This window comes from Piliocolobus tephrosceles, chromosome 2 (assembly GCF_002776525.5).
Source record: "Piliocolobus tephrosceles isolate RC106 chromosome 2, ASM277652v3, whole genome shotgun sequence".
NCBI lineage: Eukaryota > Metazoa > Chordata > Mammalia > Primates > Cercopithecidae > Piliocolobus > Piliocolobus tephrosceles.
Window position 1 is genome coordinate 114,424,573 of NC_045435.1, and position 13,512 is coordinate 114,438,084.

The following is a 13,512-nucleotide window of genomic DNA, read 5'->3' on the forward strand; positions in this document are numbered from 1 at the left end:
AAGTAATAATAAAAAATATTCTCCCTAAATTTGAGACATTTTCCCCATATTTTCTATTCTATTTTATTCTATGTACTCTATTTATATACCTGTGTATATGTATATACATATGCTCTTGTCATGAAATGTCATTAGAAGCAAATAGAAGTTCACACAGTTCTGCAATCAATCATTAAAATCGTTAGTATGATACAAGAGTAATTTCTACTTTTGTATTTAAGTTACTAAGGATGAAAGCAACAAGCAATCTGTTGCCTCCAGACATACTTAATATATGTGCTAAATGTTTTAAAATTTTTAGAAGCTTGGCTTTGGGGAAAGACTGGATTTGAAGCTAGAAGATCTGTTTGTATCTACGTTGCTGCTCATATCAATCTAAAAAATAAAAGAAGAAAACTAAGAACTAATAAATGAGTTTGGCAAGGCCGTAAGATACAAGGTCAGAACACGCATATGTGTGCACAGACACAAATCAATTTTACTTCTATATACCAGTAACTTACAAATGGAAAATTTAAAAAGTAGTATCACAATAAAAAATCAAAATACTTAAGTATAAACATAATAAAATACATTCATGATGCTAAACACTACAGTATACTGATGAAAGAAATCAAAGACAACCTAAATAAAAGTAGACATATGGTCATGGATTGAAAGAATGAACACAGTAAGAATGTCAATTCTCCCTTAAACCGATGTATAAATTTAATGCCAATCAAAGTTCCAGGACTTTTTGCAGATGCAGAAAACCTGATTCTAAAAATTTATACAGAAAGGCAAAGAAGCTTCTTACTGCAAAGCTGTGGTGTTCTAGATTGTATGATATTTGTGAAGGGAGAAACATAAATAGATCAATAAAACAGGGAATTCAACAACAAACTCATGCAAATATGGTCAAGTAATTTTAGGCAAAGGTACAAAAGCAATTCAATGCAGGAAGGATAGTCTTTCAACAAATGGTATTACAATACCATCTGCCATAAGCAAAAAATGAATCACAGCCTAAATATAAAACTTTATACAAAAATTAACTCAAAATGGGTCACAGACATAAACAAAAAACCTGAAACTATAAAACTTTTAGAAGAAAGCAGAGGAGAAAATCTTCATGACTTAAACTTAGGTAAGGAGTTCTCATACATGATATCACAATCTATGAATAAAAAAACTTAAATTAGACTTGAATAAAAATTTACTTTTCTTCAGCAAAAGACACTTGAGAGAATTAAAAAAATATGCTATGAACGATGAAAAAGTATTTGCGAGTCATGTTTGACAAAGGACTAGTATCCACAATATATAAAGAATTCTCGGCTGGGCACGGTGGCTCACGCTTGTAATCCCAGCACTTTCAGAGGCCGAGGTGGGCAGATCATGAGGTCGGGAGATTGAGATCATCCTGGCTAACACAGTGAAACCCTATCTCTACTAAAAATACAAAAACAAAATTAGCCAGGCGTGGTGGTGGGCACTTGCAGTCCCAGCTACTTGGTAGGCTGAGGCAGGAGAATGGCGTGAACTCGGGAGGCAGAGGTTGCAGTGAGCTGAGATCACACCACTGCACTCCAGCCTGGGCAACAGAGCAAGACTCCGTCTCACAGAAAAACGAAAAAAAGAATTCTCCCAGCTTGGCCAATACGGTGAAACCCTATCTCTACCAAAAGATACAAAAATGAGCCAGGTATGGTGGCACATGACTGTAGTCCCAAGCACTCAGGAGGCTGAGATGGGAGAATCACTTGAACCCAGGAGGCGGAGGTTGCAGTGAGCCAAACAGAGATTGCACCACTGCACTCCAGCCTGGGCAACAGAATGAGACCCTATTTCAAAAATTCTAAAAAAAAATTCTCAAAACTCAGAAGGAAACAACCAATTTAAAAGTGGGCAAAAAACATGAACAGTTATTTCAACAAAAAAGATATACAGATGTCAAATGAAGACAATACGTTCAACATCATTAGTCATTGTGAAAACGAAAACTGAAACCACAATGACTCTATCTTTCCAATATTTCTCAGATCTATCCTCTTATCTTCACTGATACTATCCTAAAAAGTTCAGATCTTCAAAATCTCTCACGACTGCTGAAATAGCCTCCAAATTGGTATCATTGATTCCCCAATTTCCCCTCTTCAATTCCTCCTTCAAAGTGAACCAAGTTATCTTTCTGAAATGCAAGTCAGATATTACTGATCTCTCATCTCATAAAAAAAATTATTCTATGGCTTACAGATAAGATAGCACACCGCTCAAAGGCCTGCTCTAGATTGGCATAGGCCATCTCATCTCAACTCTCATGGTATCCATATGGCTACTCCACCCTTGCTATCGATAATACATTGAATGATCACTTGTACTGTTTACTCAGTCTCAGAGACTTCTCATCTACATCCTCTACTTCTACCAATCATATTCATACTTTAAAATTCACTTCATTGTGAATATTCTCATTGTTTTGATTTTATAATAGTAAGGACAAGCTACACATTCACTATATTAAGACCATGCATGTGTCTTGGACCTACCTCTTTCCCTAGGTCTGTTTTTATAAATGCTGGTGATAAACTAGCTCTGGCTTATATGATCATTTTGTATGACCATCTGAGGGCTGTGATTCTAGGTTATCTTTGGTCAGCCTTAAGGAAAACGACAGCACAGCTAATCTAGTAACTTTTACAAACAATCAGTGCTAATTTGCAAACTTCTGTCAAAGAAAGGCATTACCAAAGGAGGGAAATTTCGTATGTACCAGTTGCTATTAAATAAACTGTAAAATTACCGTATTTTTATTTTCTAGAAAAAAAGTTCACTTCAATCATTACCTTCTGTATGAAGCTTTTTCTGATGCACAACACACAGAAAATTCTAGCCCAACACCTTCCCTAAACTAAAGGAGCAGTAAAACTCTCACTTTACAAATCTAATACCTTAACTCCTTTATTATGCTAATACGTTCCATTTGGTAAGTATAATTGTGTATGTTTTATCTCCTCTTCTAGTAAAAAGTTCTTTAAAACAACAAAAAAATATATTTAACACTTAGCATAGTACTTTATATTAATTAGGCATCCAAGTAGTATGTGGAATAAGCCTCCGGATATTCATTTAATTTTGAGGATAAGTTATAATTAAGTTATTCCAAATCCTATTCCCCCAAAAAGGAAAATATCAGTCCTAAAACAAAGTTCTTTAAGGAGAGTATTATCATGGGCTGGGCACAGTGGCTCATGACTATAATCACAACACTTTGGGAGGCTGAGGCAGGAGCATCACCTGAGCACAGGAGTTTGAGACCAGCCTGGGCAACATAGAAAGACCCTGTCGGTACCAAAAAAAAAAAAAAATTTAAAGAGAGAATACTATCATGAATTTAGGCCACAATCTTTTAAATAAAACCTTTGATGAGTTTATACTAAGCAAAGTGGTATGAAACCTTCTCCAGTCTAATAATTTCATGAGCTTTTTTGAAAGGAGTTTTAGTGAATTTAATTGATATGCAAATGAGAATTCTGAAACTTCAATGCATTTTACCATGGCCTGAAAGGATTTACATTTCTAAGCAATAAATGCTACTAAAGTACATGAATAGTATATGCCAAAGGGATTTTTTGCTACTCAACCATATTTTGAATCACTATAAAAACTTCAACAAGAAACTCATCTATCTAGCGTGATTTCCCTTGAGAAAGAAGAGCAAAGGTGACTTAAAATAAATCTAACACAGCAAAGAACCTCATAAAACCTTCACTGCTGCTAAACAAATAATTAACTGTGAAAAACAACCTCTCTATGACCATCAAGTAAGAAGTCTTTCCATTTCTTATCCATGCATTTTATCAATGGTACAAGCAACTTAAAGGCTATTAAATTGGACCTTAATGAGTTATTTTGTGAATTCAAATAAAGGTCAATTAAAAACTAAACCCAAATCAGAAACTCCCTATTGTTTTCTATTGAAAGATAAGCTTGGTCTTTTCAACTTCATTTTCTTAACAGTATGTCAACCTATCTCTTTTATTACCTAAAACAGACTTCTTCCTTCTTTCTACAGATACCAACATAATGACCTTTTATTGTCTTTCAGGATCTTAAATTTCAGTTTATTCCTTAATATCTTCTATAATCTCATCCTACAAGGATTCATTAGAGCTGTTTTTCTTCAGAAATAACTTTATAGTACATTTTACTATTGATAAGCAATGAGTTAACATCTATTTATAACTAACCACTGCATATTTCATGTGTCACATGAAATGGTTACTGAAAAAAACTACTTATATCAACACTGTTATACTTCACTGCTATTGTATAGGCAATGTTTTACACATATATACAGTACTCAAAGCAATGACTCTTAGAACACATACTTTCAGAAAAAGTTATCTACCATTTCCAAATATAAATGTAGTACCTTGACAAGGAACCTGCAAAATTCTGAATTAAACCTGATAGATACCCTCTGAGATCACCTACTGAGTTCTGTTCGCTTTAGTTATTAAAAATAATTAATAAAAATAATAAAAATATTTCTGAATAAATAAAAGGTAATACTACAGTTATGACATTTCCCTAACAGCAGCTTTTGTCACACATTTCCATTTTTAATATCCATGTTCAAATTGTATGTTTATATAATTTTCTTGTAAGAAATAATATCACCTAGATTTTTTTTTACTTAGGAACACTGGAACAGAAATCATTTTCCAATCAAACTCATACTTACCTGAATAATTGTCGCCAGTATATTAACATAATTACTTTCAGTTTGATAAAGCTCTTTTGCGACTTGCCACCTTGCTGACTGCTTTGAAGGAACTGGAGTGGAGTTTTTAGAAGACTTAGTACAAGACTTTGGGGTGTCTGAAATGTTAAAAGGTGGAAAGATTTAATGGAAGCCAAATAAAAATACCAAACATTATGTACACTTAACAAGATAAAAAGGAGAGAAAACCCACTGTTATAAATGTACCACCATACAGATTTCCATTAAAGAATTTTTTTCTCATAGGCTAAGGCCAGAAAAAAAAAATAGTCAAAGATATCACTGACTCCAATTGGTAGGCATTCCACTAAATGGCCTGTACTCTCCAAAAATGTCAAGGTTATTAAAAACAAAGAAAGACTAAGGAACTGTTCCAGGTTAGAGAAGACTAAAGAGAGACAACCTAACAAATGTGTATCCTGGATTGTATCCTAGATCAAAAAGAAAAAAATTTTTTCCTTTTGCTAAAAAGAACATTAAGACTTTTTAGGATAACTGATGAAAAGTCTACAAAATAGTTCATAGTATTAATGTTAATTTCCTTACTATAATAATGTAATAAGTAATACAGTTATTTAAGAAATATGTCTCTATTATAGGAAACAGACATTTAAGTACTCAGAGCTAAAGGCATATCATGTCTGCAGCTTACTCTCAAACAGTATATATATTAAAAATACACATGCATGTGTGTATTGTATTTGTGTTTAGAAAAAGAGAGATTTTGACTGAATGAATGCTAAAGCAAACATGGCAGAATATGTCCCTTTGGGATATCTGGGTAAAAGGTATATGAATCTTTGTACAGCTAAAATAATAAAATAGAAAGGAAGAGGTAAAGCTACTTACATGTAAAAAGGAGGAAAAAGTTGTTGTGATTACACCATTACAATAATGAAAACTTGTCATATACATATGTCAAAAAGAAGCCCCCTACAAAAAACCCAATATTAACTGAAAATTCTTTGTTAGTTCAAACTATCTTAACATAATATAAAACAACCAGTACAAAGTGGAAAGAGGACGCAACAGTGTGTTTCATACACATTTCATGAAAGAAAAAAATTTGCGGCCAGACATGGTGGCTCACACCTGTAATCCCAACACTTTGGGAGGCTGAGGACGACAGATCACTTGAGGTCGGGAGTTCGAGGCCAGCCTGGCCAAAACCTCATCTCTGCTAAAAATACAAAAATTAGCTGGGCGTGGTGGCACATGCCTATAATCCCAGCTACTCAGGAGGCTGAGGCAGAAGAATCACTTGAACCCAGGAGGTGGAGGTCACAGTGAGCCAAGATCATGCCACTACACTCCCACGCCACTGCAGTCCCGCGCCACTGCACTCCAGCCTGGCGACTGAGTGAGACTCCATCTCAAAAAAAATATATAGAGATATATATCTTTTTAATGTATAAAAGTTTAAAATACATTTTCTTACTGTTAATATGGTTAGAATACTTTAACATTATATATAGAATCACCTAATAGCAAGTTTTTCAATAGGAAAAGGAATGTATAACATAAAATAGAAATGGGTGACAAAGAACCATAATATATATTTCTAGCATATCAATTTTATTCAATGATAAACAATTTTAAATGCTTTTATATGAAAACAATTATGTACTATGGAGTTGAGTGCTTTTTTTTGGAGATGGAGTCTCACTCTGTCCCCTAGGCTGGAGTGCAGTGGCGCCATCTCGGCTCACTGCAACCTCCACCTCCTGGGTTCAAGTGATTCTCCTGCCTCAGCCTCCTGAGCAGCTGGGATTACAGGCACACGTCACCACACCCTGCTGATTTTTGTATTTTTAGTAGAGATAGGGTTTCACCATGTTGGTCAGGCTGGTCTCGAGCTCCTGAACTCGTGATCCACCCTCCTCGACTTCCCAAAGTGCTGGGATTACAGGCATGAGCCACCGTGCCCAGTCTGAGTGCTTTTTAAAGAAAACAGAATTCAAAAAAATTTCCCACTTGCCAAACATTATTTTAGGCTACACTCACCAGACCCAGAAGCCTCTGCCATTACAGAATATACTTCAGTGGGAAAAAACTGAGATGCACTATTTAATTATTTTGTGTCTAGGCAATGACCTAAAACTGGGGAATCTATTTTATAGAGCCCCTAATATATGAGTATACTTGTCATATCTGTTTACTTCAGTGGTTTATTTTCTTGCCTAAAATGCCTATTCAAGTTTCAGTCCTTTATGATCTCCTCTTACCATCCCATGCTCTTGCCCATTATGATTATAAAACTAGTACATTCTCAGATCTAATCATGTTCTCCCTCTCAAGCTGGTTCAACTTTTCCAAATGCCTACTGGACAGTTCTGACTTAATGTACCTTGGATTTCTCTAAAATTGCACTACCTTCCTCTAAAATATAAACTTCCTATCTATTCAATGCCGAGGCAATATTTCTTTCATTTAAATTACTAATTTAATGTAATTAAATTGCACTGGGAGTTATACCTGATGTAAATGACGAGATGATGGGTGCTGACGAGTTGATGGGTGCAGCACACCAACATGGCACAAGTATACATATGTAACAAACCTGCACGTTATGCACATGTACCCTAGAACTTAAAGTATAATAATAGTAATAAAAAAACTTTTTAAAAAAAGTGATAAAAAATAAAATTACTAATTTGCCTTCATCTCTTTTTATTTCCTATTACTTCATTCTACCAATATTTCTCCTGTGTTTTTTTTTTTTTTTTGAGATGGAATCTCACTCTGTCGCCCAGGCTGGAGTGCAGTGGCCAGATCTCAGCTCACTGCAAGCTCCGCCTCTCGGGTTTACGCCATTCTCCTGCCTCAGCCTCCCAACTAGCTGGGACTACAGGCGCCCGCCACCTCGCCCAGCTAGTTTTTTGTATTTTTTAGTAGAGACGGGGTTTCACCGTGTTAGCCAGGATGGTCTCGATCTCCTGACTTCGTGATCCGCCCGTCTCGGCCTCCCAAAGTGCTGGGATTACAGGCTTGAGCCACCACGCCCAGCCTCTCCTGTGCTTCTTACTTTTCTTTCCAACCACCACATACTCTGGTTCAGCACCTTATTATTTCATGACCGAAGCCACTGTAATAGATTACATCATGATCTGTCTCCAAACTGCCGTCTTTCTAATCATTCTTTAGAACAACTCTCTATGAATCATCTATTCAATCAATTTCTCTGCTGCTCAAGGAGTTTCTAAAATTCCTTGTTGATGACCATATACAGCTCAGATATTACAGTCTTATTTGAAAGTGATCTAATACTAGGCCTCAGATTAACATTTTTAATTTAACTATTACTCCTCCACATTCCAAGCAAACTACCCATTATTCTATCCATTATTCCCTAAAAACTCAATTTGTATGCTATTATCTGTATATTTGCTCCTCTTTATATTCTCAAACTCATTTCAATTTTCTGGGCCAACCTTAAATTCACTTTCAGTTCTTTCCTTAAGTATTTAATGAATACCCACTTTATACTAGGATCTGAGAATAAAACACAGAATCAGACAGACAAGGTTCATGTTCTCTTAAAGATTACTTATTTGATGCAAATCAAATAATAAAGAAGTAAACAAGTACTATAATTTCTATCGTAAGAACTACTACTAAAAACAACAACCAGGTCACAGGGTTGGCAGAAAGGAGTGGGGGAGTTTAACTTTACAGACAATCCACTCAGATTTCCTTGAGGCAGACAGAGTAACTAACAAAATCCTGAGGTACAGATGTACTACAAATATTTGAAGAATAACAAAGATGGTATGACTGACGCTTAGAGAGTACAGGCATTATTAGAGAGAGCATAGTACCACATGAGATTAGGTAGATGAGGGCAAGATTACATAGGGACTTAAAAGCTACAGTAATGCAAAGCCATTAAGTGATTTTAAAGCAGAGGAGTGGCATCATCTAATTTATATATTTTTAAAGACTTTTCTAAGTGCTGCATATGCAACAGCACAAATTAAAAGGGAGAGATTATTTAGGAGACTACTGCAATCATCTAAGAGAGATCCTTTTTACAGAAAAGACTGATGAAGAAGAGCAAAGGAACAGAGGAATTAAGAGTGAAAGAATCAAGAGTTCTAATTTGGTTATGTTAGGTTTAAGATATCTATTAGACATGGACAAGGAAGTACAAAGTAGGTAGCTTGACAGGGAAGAGGACAAATTTGGGAGTTATCAGCATACAAATTTTTTTCAAAACCATATAATTTACTAAGATAATTTAGGGAGAGTACAATAGAGAAGAAACAATGACTCAGGAGGATCATACAACATTTAGAATTGAAAAAAAAGAAGTTAGGCCAGGGAGAACGAGAAATGAGAAAGCAGTATCACAGAAGCAAAGCAAAAAAAAAAAAAAAAAAAAAAAAAAAAAAAAAAAAAATGTGTCCTTAAAAGAGTAGCTATTCATGTGTTGAATGCATAAAAACTGTCTCCCCAACAAGGACTGCAGATCAGCTAGAATGGGTTGAAAGGACAATGAGAATCAAGGAAATGAGACAATAGATCAAGGTCTACTGATGTGAAAGTGAACAGAAAAATGGGACAATAAATGAAAAGTGTCATGAGGTCCAGAGGTTTCTTAAATCTAGAAAACACATTTGTTTACAGACTAAAAATCAAAACGAGAGGGAAATACTGATAACCAAGGAAGAATTATAGGAGCCTTTCTGTATCAGTTCAGCACAAAGTGAACTCACCCTCCTCTGACTTCATTCTACCTATTTTCTCCATAATTTATGTGACCTGCCCTGTGATTTTGTTTGCTTTTTGAACAGCACTATCACTCTCTAGTTATATGACCCTGGACAAATTACTCAACTTCTCTGTATCTCAGTTTAGTCATCTGTAAAACAGGAACAATAAAATCTATTATAAACACACAAAATATATAAAGCATTTAGCATGTAGTAAGCAGTCATTAAATTGCAACATTATTAAGCTTAACTATTCATGTGTCTTTTCTCTACAGCTAGAACAAAGGTAATTAAAGGCAAAGACTTCCATATTCACTATATCAGGGATTTATCTACATTCTAACAATTATTCCATTCCACTAAACTTTAAAGACAAGTTTTTAAAAATGTGAATTACCTCCATAGTTAATGCTAGACTCTGGTGTGTTGGAGATATCTAGGAGTGACCCTATAGAAAGGGAATGCTCAGCTGATGGGCGCTTACGGGGAGGAAACGGTGACACGTCTGTCTCTCTTGAAAGCTGAGCAAGTGTTTCTTTTAAACGACGTCTTTTGCGATTGCTGTTAGGGGTATTTAGAGAAAGCATTGACACTGATTTCTTGAGCTCAGGAGTATTTGCCTGTAATCAAAAGCACAAAAGCTCAATTTACTTCCATGGTTCTTTACTGAGACAGGAACAAGAGAAAAATATATTTACAAGTCTGACAAAATCTGGATTTGCACAATAATTTTATAACCCTACACTCTACCAGGCAATTCAGAAGTTTCATAAAACATAATAGTCAAGAGACCACTGTAATTGTCTAACCCTGAGCACCTCGTTTTTCTTCATAGCCACTATCACCATTACATTTTCATCTGTAAACTTGTTTACTGTCTGCTCCTTCATTAGCCCATAAACTTCACGAAGGCAGGGATCATTCACAGTCTGTTCACTGTATCCCTAGCACAGTGCCTGGACACAATGCTTTCTAATATGTGCTGAGTAACTCTTGATTTTTAAGAGTTCTCTCCCTAAATCTAAAGCACACTTTTTAAACTTTAAGAACTATACATTTTGAAGTCTGAAGAGAACACAATATGGTACTATATAGATTTTACAGAAACAACTCATCTTCAATATTCCATTCAAAGTTATTAAATCCTAAACTAAATATTCCCATAAAGCCTACTTTCATAACTTTATGTCATTTTGGTAAGTGATACCACTCTTCACCAAGATCCACCCTAAAGACTAGATTTTCCTTGACTATATTCTACTATCAAACTCATCTTTTTAATGACATCTCTCCCCTTATCCTTCTTCAATGGCTCCCAATACTTACAGGATAATATCCAAGCTCATTAATGTATTAAAAACTTTTTGATTCTATCTATCCATTATCTGTTGGCCTTCCTTCCCACAGTGTATTTTAAATCCATATTAAACTACTTGTTATTTTAATGTACTCTCAAAGCTTTCATACCCTCTCCCAATTGGGGTTCTAACGAATGTCCTTACCTAATTGTCCTACTAAGTTGGGTCAAACATTTATTTGACCGTTTTAATCCCTCCTGAGTCTCTCAGAGTGAGGCTACCTAAAATGTATCACTCAATTGCAGCACACATCATTTCTCATCGTACCTATGTACAAATCTATCTTTCCATTAAAAGTCTAAGTTTCTGAAGATAGCGATGTTCTTGTTCATAATGTTATCACCAATAATTAGCACAGAACAACATATATTGGGTTAAAATAATACACATTACATTGAATAGTTCCACTTAAATCTACACAGACTAAGATAACTTGATATCCCAATTGTTTTAATCATTCTGAAATTCCTAAACATGCTCTCCAAATCTTCTGGACAGAAAAGTGTTCTTTTCAAACAATCAAGCTCACAGAATAACTAAGGGGTTAAAAGCATACCTTTTCATATAAATACATAGTTTCTCCAGCTCGGGCATCCATTTGAATGCTTCCCCAGAACCACTAGGTGAGAGAAAAAACATTTTAATAAACAGTTTACATTTATTTTATCAGAGAAACTATTAACAGTGTTTTTAAAAACCAACCACATTCTAGAATTACTTGCCTCTTGCTTGACAACATAAAGTTTCTTTGAAGGTTCAAAGGGAAGATCTTTTACTATATTCTCTTCAACTACAAGGTGTGTACATCTTTCATCTCCAAGCGGTAAATATTTACCTCCTAAAGAGGAATGCACATAAGCATAGATAAGCCGAGCTACTTATTTCCAAACTCAAAATTTTTAAGAGGTATATTGACCAGGAAGTGATTAAGCAGGCGTAGGGACTAAAATATACGTAACTTTCACATTATGCTAAATTTTACCTTGCATTTCAGTCATTTCTTCCATATTGGTTTTCTCTTCATCTGAAAATCCCAGGAAACTTAAAATACAATCTTGAAATGGAGGAACTTTAAATTCATTTCTAAAGTCATCAACTGCTGCACAGAAATCCCTAAAAACAAAATGCATTCTTCTAAAACCAGTTTAATTTAAATTCAAGTGTTAGGTATATCAATTTACAACCTATAGCAATTTTTAAGGTCTTAGTATAATCTATCTATTGGAATGATTTAACATTTGGTCCTGAAATGTTCACAAAAACTTCAGTTTAAAAAAATTGATGTGTCCTCAGTCATCCCAAAAGTAACTTCTGACAAAATGTGATCACAGATAAGCTTTACAACAGATTCAAATTTTTTCTCTATTATTTGAAGATTTATATGTACTGTGTTCCAAGGTTTTCATGAAATCTAAGTAATGATAACTTTCATGAAATCTTAAGTAATGATGAAGTGCCAGAGCAAGAAATCATGAGCTTGGAAAACTAAGCAAAACAAGGCAATAAATTTTAAGCACCAATTAAAATGTAACCAGACAACATAAAATTTTTAAAATATGTAACAAAATCCAAATACCCAGATTTATTTAGCTATTATCTAATAATTTCAGAATGTTTATAATAGTCAAAATTACTTCACAAGGTAAAATCCAAAGATATCAAAGATACCATTCAATTTTCAATTTTTTACAACTTTGTTTTTCCTAGATTTTATTCTCCAAGCTACTCAGACTGAATTCATTTTTTCTATCTATGAAATAACTTTTTTCAGCACAAGGATTTATCTTTAAACCAGAATGTTTAATTTACATAATGAACTACTGAATTTCTGAACACTTACTGTTCATTCCGCCTTTCCCAAGCTTTATAAATCCATTCTGGCTTCATAATTGGAGTACCTAGACTCACAGCAACCTAAAAATATAAACATTACAATGAATTTTCTCCTTAAATAACTGCATTCAAGGAACTTCTAAACAGTTAACATACTTAATTTTTTTCAGTTTTAGATCACTATCTGCTTTGTAACAAAATAATTTAAAAATTAACAAACTGTTTTCCCATCATACAAGGTAGGGTAAAATAACTTTAAAACAAGTTCCATCGTGTCCAAATTGTTTCCTTATTTTATTTTAAATAAATATATCTCTGAAGTTCATCTTCATTAAATTTCTATTTCTCCATTCTTCACGTTTAATTCCTTGAAAGTATGACCCTCAAGATGGCACTACAGAAGAAGACATCTGACTAAGTCACTAAAACCTTATATATGAGTTGAAATATTTAGGTTAAATTGAAGAGTACACTAAAATTATCATTTGCTACACAAATACACTAAGGGAGACTAAGAAAAATCATAAAACTTGCTAAGACATTCAACTACAATCTTAAACTAAGATTCCAATCCTAATAAGAGTATTTTCTCCTTTTATAATATTAACAAGTTAAATCTTAGAACCACTTTATAAGAGCAGAGTTCTGTTCTTATAAAGGGCACTTAGGTGGCCGGGCACAGTGGCTCACGCCTATAATCCCAGCACTTTGGGAGGCCAAGGTGGGCAGATCACCTGAGGTCGGGAGTTTGAGACCACCCTGGCCAATATGGTGAAACCCTGTCTCTACGAAAACTACAAAAATTAGCCAGGCGTGGTGGTGTGCACTTGTAGTCCCAGCTACT

The 13,512-nt window shown here is 34.6% G+C and overlaps 1 protein-coding gene and 1 non-coding gene across 4 annotated transcripts in view; one reads left to right on the top strand and one right to left on the bottom strand.

Annotated features, from left to right (window-relative positions):
• The window catches only part of ECT2 (epithelial cell transforming 2), a 73,576-nt gene that overhangs the window by 49,617 nt on the left and 10,447 nt on the right, over positions 1-13,512 (bottom strand). For all 3 annotated transcript variants that reach the window (XM_023213438.2, XM_023213437.1, XM_023213439.1), the window contains 6 exons: positions 12,676-12,749; positions 11,818-11,948; positions 11,558-11,673; positions 11,392-11,454; positions 9,875-10,097; positions 4,727-4,863 (listed from right to left, as the gene is read on the bottom strand). In XM_023213438.2, coding sequence (XP_023069206.1) covers positions 4,727-4,863; positions 9,875-10,097; positions 11,392-11,454; positions 11,558-11,673; positions 11,818-11,948; positions 12,676-12,749 — 744 coding nt within the window. The remainder of the gene's footprint in view (positions 1-4,726; positions 4,864-9,874; positions 10,098-11,391; positions 11,455-11,557; positions 11,674-11,817; positions 11,949-12,675; positions 12,750-13,512) is intronic.
• Positions 2,439-2,569, top strand: LOC111543544. The gene has a single exon (XR_002731909.1). It is a non-coding gene; the product is annotated as a small nucleolar RNA SNORA72 (small nucleolar RNA).